Source organism: Eptesicus fuscus, chromosome 3 (genome assembly GCF_027574615.1).
Source record: "Eptesicus fuscus isolate TK198812 chromosome 3, DD_ASM_mEF_20220401, whole genome shotgun sequence".
NCBI lineage: Eukaryota > Metazoa > Chordata > Mammalia > Chiroptera > Vespertilionidae > Eptesicus > Eptesicus fuscus.
This window is the reverse complement of record NC_072475.1, coordinates 60,650,388-60,662,928: the sequence shown is the minus strand read 5'-3', so window position 1 is coordinate 60,662,928 and position 12,541 is coordinate 60,650,388. Positions and strand designations below refer to the sequence as shown.

The 12,541-nt window shown below is 45.5% G+C and overlaps 1 protein-coding gene across 1 annotated transcript in view; it reads right to left on the bottom strand.

The window, feature by feature from the left end:
• Nucleotides 1-634: 634 nt before the first annotated feature.
• The window catches only part of B4GALT4 (beta-1,4-galactosyltransferase 4), a 34,407-nt gene continuing 22,500 nt past the window's right edge, over nucleotides 635-12,541 (bottom strand). The window contains exons 4-7 of the mRNA XM_008146627.3: nucleotides 11,416-11,603; nucleotides 5,671-5,793; nucleotides 3,299-3,403; nucleotides 635-1,550 (exon numbers count right to left, since the gene is read on the bottom strand). Of these exons, the coding sequence (XP_008144849.2) occupies nucleotides 1,418-1,550; nucleotides 3,299-3,403; nucleotides 5,671-5,793; nucleotides 11,416-11,603 (549 nt within the window). The 3' untranslated portion in view covers nucleotides 635-1,417. The remainder of the gene's footprint in view (nucleotides 1,551-3,298; nucleotides 3,404-5,670; nucleotides 5,794-11,415; nucleotides 11,604-12,541) is intronic.

Here is a 12,541-nt window from a genome sequence, read left to right as displayed (position 1 = left end):
GTTTGGTTGGCACCCATTCATGCTAAAATTTAACAAAGTGTCACATAATAATGATGGATTGAGAGACCCCGGGGCACAGTTGCACAATCCTTGCTTAAGAAATCCATATCTACATTATTTACGTGTACAATCACCTATGCAAACCAAATACTTTTCTTTCTGACTCAGTACCCATCTCCTATTACCTTCCTTAGATTATCCTCCCCAGGAAGCTCAGCAGTGCCCGTGGCTTCTCTCCCAAATCACTGCCACTACTCAAGTCCCTGCCATGACCCCACCTTCCTTCCATGGGCTCCACGCCTTCCTGTCCTACAACCAACCAGGTGTGCCCCCTAGGCCAGCCCTGCTGTTCCCATGACTGATCACGAGAAGGGAATAGGCACACGACGATGAAGAGAACAAAACCGTGATGTGGCCGAGGAGACGAAAGGCAGAGGCACTTGCCACAGGCCTGGAGCGGCTTCCACAAGGCGGCTGTACACAGGAAGGGCAGGGGAGGAACAGGAGATGAGGAAGAGGGGGAGTGGGAGGGCTGGTCGCCTCTGTTTTGTTTTTAAGCTGTTTAGGATTATGGATACTGAAATCAACACATCTGTAGGCCTCACACAACAGTAAACAAGATTGAGCATCCAAAGCTTTTTTATCTTTTACTGAAGAGGTATTTTCGAAGTATTATTAGTCACTATGTGATTTGTAAACTGCTCATTCATACCCTACATGTACAAAATCATTTTACAAAAATGATTGAAAAAGTAGTAGATAATGTGTCTTCTGCAGGGGTCTTACTGGAAGGCGTGTCCGGGCAGGTGACAGGATTAGCAGCAGCGGCGGCCAGTACTGTGGCTGCTGTCCTCCATCTGGCCCTGTCCTCCCGGCACCTCAAGTCCACTGCATCTTGGTTCTTCACCTTTTCCCCTCTTCTGCCACTGTCTTCTCACCAGGACCAGCCTCTTCACAGATAGCCATGCAGGATAAATGAGGACAGAAATATATCTTCGTACCTTTTTCCCTCCAGGGAGGACAATTCTGGTTCTCTGGGACATTCAGCAATCTTATTTCCGGTGGCCTCTTTTATCCCACAACGAATCACTTCAAACCTAAATAAATCTCCTTCCATTAGGGTTCTCAAGTAGCCTGCATGATAGCTTTTGAGTCTTCCTTTTACACTTAGTCCTTCAAGTATCTATTACAATATTTTAACCTTCGTGATCAAAACAACTAAGAAAGCTGTTTTGTTACTATTGCATTGTGTTCCATCTCACCAGGAGCTCTACTAAGAAAATACAAAAAGGAAAAAAGTTCAGCTCGATAATCAGCTGCAGCACGTTCTGAATGTGTGCTACTAGGGGAAGTCTCTAGGCCAACATTATTGCAATCTAATAGCCAGTTCTTCCGAACATCACCAGACAATCCAGGGTCATGGGCCGGACCAGAAATCCACCGTGATGTTGACATATAACGGATTGTAATCCACGGATAGTAATTTATAAACACAACTGTTCAACCCATCTGTCCTCCAGACTCGTGACACCTGATGTAAGAGCTTCATCCTAAAGATAAAAAGAACAAATGTGTAAGACAAGAATTTAACATAGATTTCCATCGCTTTTTGCCTTGCCACAGAATTTCGCAAAAGCATCTTGGTAAATTATTATAGCCCTTGGGTTTCTTACTGCAAAAAAAAGTTTATTTTCCCCACCTAAGGTAATGGACATCAATGACAGCCATGTGTTCCTGTGCCTGACCCCATGTGAGACCCTGGAGACCAATGATGAAGTGTCATATAATAATGACACTTGCATACAGTGAGCCTCTAGCCTATGGACAGAAGGATGTACAGGTACAGTGTACACTGATACAGTGTGATAGGCATTGTCCCCTGCTAACAGGTCCTCGTATGGGCTTCAGGGGATCTATGGATCCTCCACTGTTGTTGGGGAAATTGCGTCTGTATGCAAGGAGTGTACACAGCTTTCCTAAGAATCTCAAACGAAGTTAGAATGTACGGAGAGGAAGATGAATTAACGGCACCTCAGTTCATGATGGAGTCTGGAGAGGGGTTGCAAAGAAGGAAAATTTGAGGCTTAAAAGAGGAGAAATTCACTACCTGAAGAAGGTGAGGGAAAGGACTCCCAGGAAGAGAAATCACCCTGTGCAAGATGCACAGACATGCAAACAGCAGAATGCATTTGAAGAAGAATAAGCAGGTGTGTGGCCGGAGCCTGGGATGTGGGTAAAGTGGGTGGTGAACTGAGCTGGTCCCAAGAGCCCAGCAGAGAAAAGCAATCCACTTCAGTTACAGTAACAATGTGGATGGAGATCAGAAGCACAATGTTGAGCTAAATAAAGTCAGGGGAAGATAATACAGCAGGATTTCACTTATAGAAAATTGAGAAACATGCAAATTAAACAATCTTTTGTGTAGGAATACAAATATATGGGAAAACAAGAAATGGCACAAATAATTATAATTATCACAAAATTTCAGGAAATTGTTGCCTCCTGTCGTGGGGAGCAGATATGGGGAGAGCCACACAAGTAACAGGCATACATTGGGTGGGGGACATCACTAGTGTTCATGGTATCAAGAATCTTCAGATTTTTCATATAATTTATAAGTATTCTTTTTTATCTATTCAATAATATTTTTTTTTATTTAAAGAGAAAGATGCATGCCTATGGACAGAGATTAGTAAGACAAAGGGAAAACAGAAATATTTATTTTGTTAAACTGGTAGATTCTAACAAAAAGGCTAAAAGCCCACTAATATTGTTTTAAAATGTAGACTTCAGAGGGGTGGAGGCAGGCTAGAAAGGGTCAATGGGGGGGAAAGAGGGAAATATGTAAGACTTTCAACAATAAAGATTTAAAAAGAAAAATGTAGACTTCAACAAAAGGGCCAAGAGCCCTTTAATGCTATTTTAAAAGTTAGGGGAGCCCTGATCAGGTGGCTCAGTTGGTTGAAGTGTTGTCTATACACCAAAAATGTTGTGGGTTCGATTCTCGGTCAGGGTACATATGCAGGTTGTGCATTCAATCTCTAAGTCGAGGAACGTTGGGGAGGCAAGTGACTCTCTCTCTCTCTCTCTCTCTCTCTCTCTCTCTCGCTCTCTCGCTCTCTCCTTTCCTCTTTCTACAAATCAATAAAAACATATCCTCTGGTGTCTGTTTGAAAATTACCCCAATAAAAAAGCTTTGAACGAAATAAACTGGCTCATCTGATAGGATTCCGCAGTGTCCAATATTGACAGAAGGGACTAAGCAGGTAGCCGGCAAGGCTCGGAAGCCAGGACTTACCGCCCTACGTTCACCTCATTGCCTGGGTCTCTAGTGTGGAAGATCATTGTATATTTACCCACATCAGGCATTGGCCGGATTATTTTCATTCTATGAAGCTCAACCCTAGACAAAGAACACAGGTGGTTAAAAAAAAAAGTCTAGTCTACTTACCTACCACTAGGCACTTAAACAGAATCATTTGTAAAAATTTATACACAGGTGCACACACACACAGGGTCACACATAGCTTGCTTATCTGCATATTAAAGAAAGAATATCGTGCACAGGGCCTCTAGTTTCCTTATAATGTAGGGCCTCAGGCAATAAGTCCATCAAAAAAAATCACACTTAAAAAAAATCACACTTAACATTTACTTCTGGGGTACAAAGGAGATGTATCAATTTATAGTATATCATTTTCCAAAAGCAACTGAGAAAGTACATGTTTTAAAACATCATGATTTAAGGTATATAAATGCAAATAATCACTATGTTGTACACCTTAAATTAATATAATACTGTATGTCAATTGTAATTGAAAAATAATTTTTTTGAAGTGTGACAAATAGGAGAATCAAGTCTCTCAGGATCCCAGTTTACTTAGCGCTTCCTCCTTTTCACAAAGTAACGATCTTTTAAAGTCACAAGCTGTAAACCCATTGAACCTAGGTTCAAATCTACACTTTGTTATTTAGGTCTTGGTTTCCCGTCTACAAAATACCGAGGGTGTTACAGAGGTGATCAGACAGGCGCAAATGAGAGTCCACAGGAGCATGCTTTGCAAACTGCACTGTGATATATAAGTGCAAAGAAGGGTGGTGACTGCTGCACAGGTGATCCAAAAAATATTTAGTAAACAAATCTCAACCAACTTTTATGTTAAAATCACCTAATCATCCATGGCATTGGTTGAGAATCATTCTGAAGGCCCTGATGTTCTTATCAAACAAAAGCAAAACCTGGTGCTCCGCTGGACCTTGCAGCCAAGGAGCAGCAGGAAAAGGGACAGTGATGATACGTGATCAGTGCAAAATCCTACTGCCCATCCCATCTGGGCAGTAAAATGGACTTGGGGAAGGTGGTGGGTATCATTTACCTCTAGCCTTTGCTACTCTTGCCCTGGAATCTAGCGGATGCCCTCTGTCTACTTCATAATGAGCCCCGGCCACACAGGCCTTGAAGGGCTGTTGCCCGTCACATGGCCACTCCTATGGTGACTTTGGTCAGGGAAATCCACCTCCCTCCTGCCAGAAACATCCCAGACTCTAAGCCTACGCATGGGGACAAGACCAGCAGGGAGCCCTGGCTTCTTTCGGCTGAAGCAAGGGCAAAGTTCTGGCAGTCACATATATATTAATTCAGAACCCCAGCTGACAGAGTTCCTTCCCAAGAGACAATGGCAGGAGGAAAGGGGGTCCCCTGATAGCCAGGAAGGCCTTGTTATTATAAGTCTAAAGACACTAGCCCTCGCCCGCCGGCATGGCTCAGTGGTTGAGCATTGACCTATGAACCAGGAGGTCACAGCTCGATTCCCGGTCAGGACACATGCCCGGATTGTAGGCTCGACCCCCAATTTGGGGCGTGCAGGAGGCAGCCGATCAATGATTCTCTCTCATCACTGATGTTTCTATCTCTCTCTCCCTCTCTCTTCCTCTCTGAAATCAATAAAAAGACATATATTTTAAAGATACTGGCCCTAGGCTCTTGAATAATTACTTATCTCTGGGAGGTAGGGATACTGATAGCTATCTGGCTATAAAACCCTGCTCAGGGGAGGGAGAGCTGAGAGAAGAGGTCAGACAAATTCCCTCTGAAGCCCTCAGAGCAGAGAGCAGGCCAGGAGAACCTGAGGGTAATGCTAGCAGCACGGAGACCGGCCTGGGAGGCAGGCAGCAGCTGCTCCCAGGGTATGCGGGGCTGGCTAATGCCTGACTGAGAGGACCTCTTGGCCGGCTTCAGGTGTGCAGCACCACAGGCTGCTGGCACTCCCTGCTCTGGGCACGGGGAACTGGGCAGGATTCCCTGGGGTCTGAGAGAAAGCACAGGCTTATAACGAGCCCTCTGGCCACTTTCCTCAAATTGCAGCTTTGCATTCACTGGCGAGACCCTTCTCAGTAAGCAGTGCTCACGGACAAGTCCACAGAGACCTCCGTCAACACTGTGGGCCCCTAACACCCGGGAGCCAGGAGCAGGCCACCTTCCATCATTTCCACACTGCCAGGGTCAAAGAGCAATTTGGGCATCTTCCCTCCGCCCCCGACACCCTTTACGCCCAAATCTGCGGCCTCGTGCCCTGCTGGACTGGCATCTATAGGAGCTATAACGCATAGGTTTCCAGAGCCATCACTGACCACAGAGCCCCGTGAAGGGGACCTGTCTCTGTTGTTCACCTGAGTCTGAGGTCATCGTCTTCGCCTCCCCATCCCCAGTAGTTGTTAGAGAATCCATTCACCTTGAAAAACTGCTCTCGGCTTAGAGCAGTAACACCCCCAAAATATCCGTTGTAACGCAACCTGGAGCAGAAGAGAGGAGAGAAAAGGTAAGAACATGAGCGCAAAGGCTTTTTGTTCTCCACAGACACTGGAGAAGTCTCTGACTCGGGGCCGGCATTCTAGGAATTTGAAGACCATGCACTCCACCCATCCAGTCCTGCTGGGCACCCGCCTCCTGACATTCCTGGCCTTGCCTGTCTGGTCTCCATTCCTGTCTACACAAGTGCTCACATCTCCTCACTAAGCAAGGTGCCACCCACCTGTTATTGTTAACTAGAGGCCCATTGCACGAACAGATTCGTGCAATAGGCCTTCCTTCCCTTGGCTTCCAGCACCAGTTTTCCTCCGGCACCTGGGACCCAGGCCTTCGCTCCGGCCGGAGTCTGCCATCTTCATCTTCGCTGCAGACTCCAGAGTTTGCAGTCTTATCTTCGCTGTGGCACTACGCTCCTGTAGATCCCTTCGCCCCCGACCTCCCTCATAGCAGGTGTCCTGCCCCGCCTGGCAACTCTGCACCTGGAGCAGCTGGGCGGCAGCCATCTTTGGCCTTCTAATTTGCATACTCACTCTGATTGGCTGTGGGCATAGCAGAGGAATTTACATGTTTGTCTATTATTAGGTAAGATGTTTAATGTTTGTGTGCAGAGGTCGACAGAAGTACCTGTAAGTGTGCACCATACCATAAACTGTGGATGACAGATTTCATCCCATTTGCCAATCCAATGAGTAGTCGTAGCTACAGGGCACTGGGTTAAGAAGGATTCTGAAGCTGCACCCAGGTTCAGCATGAGTAAGTGTCATAGAGAATATACTGGTATTTTTACTCTCACTTTGTTTTGGGTGGGGGTAGAGAGCAGGAGACAGTTCCTGCTCACACGTTGCATGCAAATTTCCACTCCCAGCATGCAAAGCTCCATCTCAGAGTCTGTTCCTGAAGAACCCAATACACCTCAACTAACCATGACATTTCTGGTTTGAGCAATTAGGTAGATGATAGTGGCTTTCACAGAAACAGAGTATACAGAACAATAATTAGGTTTTGAAAGAAAGACAGTAAATTATGTTTTGAATAAGTGGAGTCTGAGATATCCCTGGTGGTCAAAAGGATATGGGGTCCAAGTTCAAAAGAGAAGAGAGGCTAAAGAAAGATATGGCTGTGGAAATAAGCTGTCAAGAGGTGGCACCTGGAGGGCAGGGGTAGGGGAAATGCACTGCCAAGGACAGTGCAGCAGGTGAGAAGAGGACAGAGGGCGGAGCCATGGGGACATCCACAAGAAAAGGGGGAAAAGGAAGAGATCAAGAGGGACCAGAAGGTACCTCCCAGTCACATAGCACTCTTATGATTACTGGTGGACTAATTAGCAAATTGGAGAAATAAAGTTATCTCTCAAGATAACACTGCAACAATTCAGAAATGCAAATGAAAGCAGCTTAATAACTTGGATATTACTGAATAAAAGGATATGAATATATGGAGGATTTCTAACTTTAATTAACTTTGGTTCAAAGTGCTCTAGGACCTATGAAATGCTTCTGATTTTCTAGATAAGAAGAAAACCCAAAAGGAGAGATCAATAAACACATAGACACGTGCCATCTCATAGGTAATTTGTGGTTCAACAGTTTGTTTCTATGTTCTGCCTACAGATGGGAAGGACCCTGTTTAACCCATAATGGAAACAGATTTACTTATATACCCTCAACCTAAAATTCTAGAATATGGTGTAATTATAACCTAAAATAAACAAAAGGAAATAAAGTGCTCAGAAAGCAGCTATTACTGCCCAAGACATTGAGGACGGTGACCTGTTGCCATGGTTACTGGAATCTTACTGGGAAGAGACTCTTAACTACTAAAGTCCAGTAGCTTCATCAGAGCAGAGTGGAAGCAGGGCTCAGGCCTAACCTGCCAAGCACCACGGAGGGGGCACCAGGAGAAAACCAGCATTGATGATCTGATAGGGATCCATGAAGAAACCACTGTGCACCCTGAGCAAGTGGCTGGCTAAACGCTGTAATCCCTGGGCCCTGCCCTCAGGGCTTATAGTCTAACAAGAGGTGAGCGTAGCAGGATTCTGAGGAAGGACACCTCACACCAGAGGATTCAGACAGGTAGAAAAATGGGGCACCTCTAAGTGGCCAGGACTCCATGAGGAAAAGGAAACAGGGAGCAAAGTGCAGGCTGAGCAGCACCTGGAGACGGTTCAGCTGTGGCGGGAAGTGCAGAAGGAGAGCATCAGAAAGGGAGGCTGCAGAACTCCATGACTCTGTGGCCTCCTGGATAGCAAATGTCGATGGGTGTATTGATCTTTGCTTTTGGTTTTTATTATTATTTAATTGGCCCTGGCACAGTTTTAGTTCTTCCTAAAGGGCTGTAAGATTGGGGAAATGTAGTCAGACAATCACAGTAGAGTCCTTGAAGAAAGCAGGCAGGTGCCAAGGGGATTCTTGGCAGTAAAATTTGCCACAGGCTGGTCCAGAGCTCTATCACTGACCCACAGTCAGTGGGAGAAACAAGAATCTGAGACCGGTGCGGCAAGTTACTTTAACTTCCTCTCTGCATGGGTGTAAAGTGAAAACATTTCTTGCACTTATCATACTCATGCAGCTGTTGTGACAATGAATAACGGGCATACAGAGTTAAGTTCTGTGGCGCAGTGACAGGGAGCAGACACACAGTTACCATCAGGGAGCAGACGCTTAGCTGCCTGCCACCATATGGAGGGATTCTGCCCAAAAGTAGTAAAGGTAAGTGGGAAGGGGGGGGGGTCTCATTATTGCATGCTTCTCCACTGCCACAGAAGATGAGGCAATCCTATATAATAAAAGGCTAATATGCAAACAGACCGAATGGCAGAACAACCAAACAACAGAACAAATGGTTGCTATGACATGCGCTGACCACCAGGGGGTACGCGCAGAACATGGCAGGTGTTGGCCACAGCAGGATGGTGGAGCAGGTGAGGGGGGGGGGGGGGATGCGCCAGACCAAGGTGGGGTGCTGGTCACTGTTATCGAGTGAGCCTCTAGTGGTTACTGAAAATTCTTTGCTCCTGCACATCATGGTCACGCCCAGCGCTCACACCTGCTGCTGGCGCCAGCCCCAATCGCTCCCTCAGCGCTGTCAGCAGGTGCAAGTGGGACTGGCGCCGTCAGCGCATGGAAGCGGTGGCAGCAAGAGCGGGGCTGCTGACCGGCCCCTGTGCCCACTGCAGCCTCGTGGCCCACAGTTCCTTTCAAGGTGCACAAATTCATGCACTGGGCCCCTAGTTTAAATATAACAAAGCAAAGAAATATAAATGACAAACCAGGACCAGAGGAAAACTTCAACCAGATGAGAAGATTAAGGTGGGACACATATTAGAACTAAGATCTGCAAATAAGATTCTTTTCGGCTTGGCCGGTGTGGCTCAGTGGTTGAGTATCGACCTATGAACCAGGAGGTCCCAGTTTGATTCCCGATCAGGACACATTCCTGGGTTGTGGGCTCAATCCCTAGAAGGGGGCGTGCAGGAGGCAGCCAATCAATGATTCTCTCTCATCATTGATGTTTCTATCTCTCCCTCCCGCTTCCTCTCTGAAATCAATTAAAAATATTTTTTTAAAGATTCTTTTTAGTTTTAAAAAGAAAGATATGCATAAGAGGGTAAAGGGGAGATAAATTATGGTAGAAGAAGATTTGAGGTGATGAACACATAATACAATATACAGATGATGTAGTATAGAATTATACATCTGAAACCTATATAACTTAATTAACCAATGGCACCCCAATAAATTGAATAAAAAGGAGATGAATTTGGCTCAGAGCTTCTTGCAACCAGAAGAAAAAGGAGGACACATTCAATCCCCTGATTCACATTAGGAAAACCTGCCAGTTACTCAAAAAAAGACAAAGGCTCTCCGAGGGTTACAAAAGAAATGTCCGGCCAGTTACAATAGCAAGTCAAAACAGCAATATCTGTATAGGGGCTGTTTTTGTTTTTGTTTTTTTTTTATTGATTTCAGAAAGGGAGTGGGAGAGAGAGTAGAAACATCAATGATGAGAGAGAATCATTGATCAGCTGCCTCCTGCATGCCCCCTACTGGGGATTGAGCCCCAAACCAGGACATGTGCCCTGACTGGGAATAAAACCGTGAGCTCCTGGTTCATAGGTTGAAGCTCAACCACTGAGCCACACTCGCCAGGCCAGGGGCTGTTTTTAGAGTGAGTAGCCTTTGATGAAATCCATGATTGTGACATGGAAATTTTATTCAAAATCAATTCCCAGCAGCAATGCCCAAGAACTCAGTTTTTTGTGGTCCAGCTTAACATAAAATCTAGAATTCCAACAAAAGACCTGCACTTAAAACAATCGTGTGTTCTGCACTGGAAAAATAAATCCTGTGCAATTGTAATTTCTCACCACAGATGTTTACTTAGTATCTATGTCAAGGGTTTGACATACAGGTATGCTGAGCTGTAGACAGTGCAAACATATCAATACACGAGTGAAGAGATGGTTTTACATGTTCCTGAAAATACACGGTGCCCAGCCATGATACCCTGCTTTCTGCAAGGCCGAGGTGGCTCAGAGATCAGAAAAAAAAACCCTCCAGATAATGAGATTCAGATCCGTGATTCTCTTCCAGAACCGCCCCAGCCCTGTGGCCCCACCGCACCTGCCCTCATTCAGGCACATGGCATCTTCACCCCCTCACAGCTTTTTCTCCTCCTCCTTCCCCCAGTCATTACCAAGTGCTCATAATTAAATGCAAAATTGATGCAACGCCACTGTAGCTGTCTCCCCACCAGCACACAACAGGGAGCCCTTTGAGGGCAGGCACCGGGCCTATGCAAAGTGGTCTCATGGTCTGGAGTACAGTGAGCACCACAGACATGAGCACATGGGAATGGCAGGCTCTGGGGGAAGCTGACAGGGAAGTGTGCACACACACAAGCGAATATACAGTTCATTCGTAGAGAATTTTCTTGGTCACTATTTCCCCTAGGCTGTGCTTAAATAGAAGCTGGTGTAAAATAAGGTTGAAAAGCAATATGCCTCTCCTGGGGAGCACAAGAAATGGGGAATGAAGACAGAAATGGGGGTGCCTAGCACTTCCCACGGTGGCTTTGAGAAAAGGAACTTGTCCTGGGTGTTCTGGCTCCTGAGCTGACTGCTCAGTAGATACTCCCCTCCCTACTCTCCCTCAGAACTCGGGGAAGATGCCACCGAGTGGAAAGAGACGTCCCATTCTCACAACAGAGACCTAAGAGCTGAACTAAGGGGCACACATTTGTTGCCTCCAAGAGGGGGACATCAAGGACAGACAGGTAAGTTACTTGATTCTGCACAGTGTGGGGGCAGCTTGGAAAAGTTCCAGTGTGTGGGTCTGCAGGTGAGGCTGGCCCTGGTGTGCAATGCCTGCATTATTTTCCCTCCTGTTCTTTCCCTTTCGTCTTCGGGCTCCTCTGTCAAGGCTGCTGTAGGGCTTTTTTCCTCAAAGGAAAAACCTGATTTCTCATATTTCCGTTTTGAACTTTAAGTGATATGTCATGTGCCATTTTCCCTAGGTCTCCTTTTCCTAAGACACTCTGGGCACGACATCGCTCACACCCTTGGCGACAACAGGGCAAGCAGGCCAGGAGCAGGGCCGCCTTACCTGTACCCAGTGCTGTTCCTGCCCACCACCAGGTGCTTGGGCTGCTCCTCACACCTGTACAGATTCAGGTCATTCTCGGGCACCAGGTCCACATCGTGGAAAATAAAGCAGTCCCATATTTCATCCTTGAGAGCTTCTATATAGCCCACATTCAAGAGTTTGGCTCGATTAAACTTTTTACTCCCAGCCTGCAGATAGAGAAGTGAAAAGTTGAAAAGCTCCTGAGACGATTTCACAGTGGGCCCCCTCCAGTGCAGGTGCAGGAGCTGGTATGCATTACTCCTGCTACACACAACTAGTGACATGAGGAAGTGACAGTAGGTGCAATAACAATAGAAGACAGTCTGTTTCTTAATGTTTCACACACACTTAAATTCCATAACTGAAAAACATACCTTGAAATGAGTTGTCGTTTAATGGGCATAGAGTCTCAGTTTTGCAAAATGAAAAAGTTCTATAGATAGGGTGAGCAATGTGAATATACTTAACACTACTGAAGCGTACACTTATAAATAGTTAAGGTGGTGAATTTATATTACGCATCATTTTCCACAATTTTTAACCCATATATAGTCCAAAAAATTGTATGCACACTTTAACAGCTGGTAGCTCAATATTGAAAATGAAATGTATTTTAATAAACACTGCCTTTATAATTATTTAAAGAGTGTGTATACATTTTGGGGGGATACCATATATATATATATATATATATATATATATATATAATATTTTTTTTTTTTTTTTTCAAATGGATGTGAGGGTGATCTGGCTGCGACATCTGTCACCCATTGATTGTCAGGGTTTGATTTGGCTAATCTGGCTGGCTAGATGGGTGTCCCCTTCCTTCCTCACCACTCCATGCTCAACCCTCCCAAAGCTGCACGCTTCTTCGTCAAATGGGGTGACCTTCCCCAATGGAGGAGAGGACTTCTCTTTGGTCAAGGGTATATGAGTAGCGTCGCTCCTCTGCTAGGACCTCCAAACAAGCTTTGAAGGTCCCATAGTTTTAAAATACAAATGAAAATAATTCAAAAAAGTTAAAGTATATCTTTATTTGTTCTGTGTATAACTACAAAACCTTTCTTACATACTAGTCATACTGATTAGTATCACTGCTTCACTG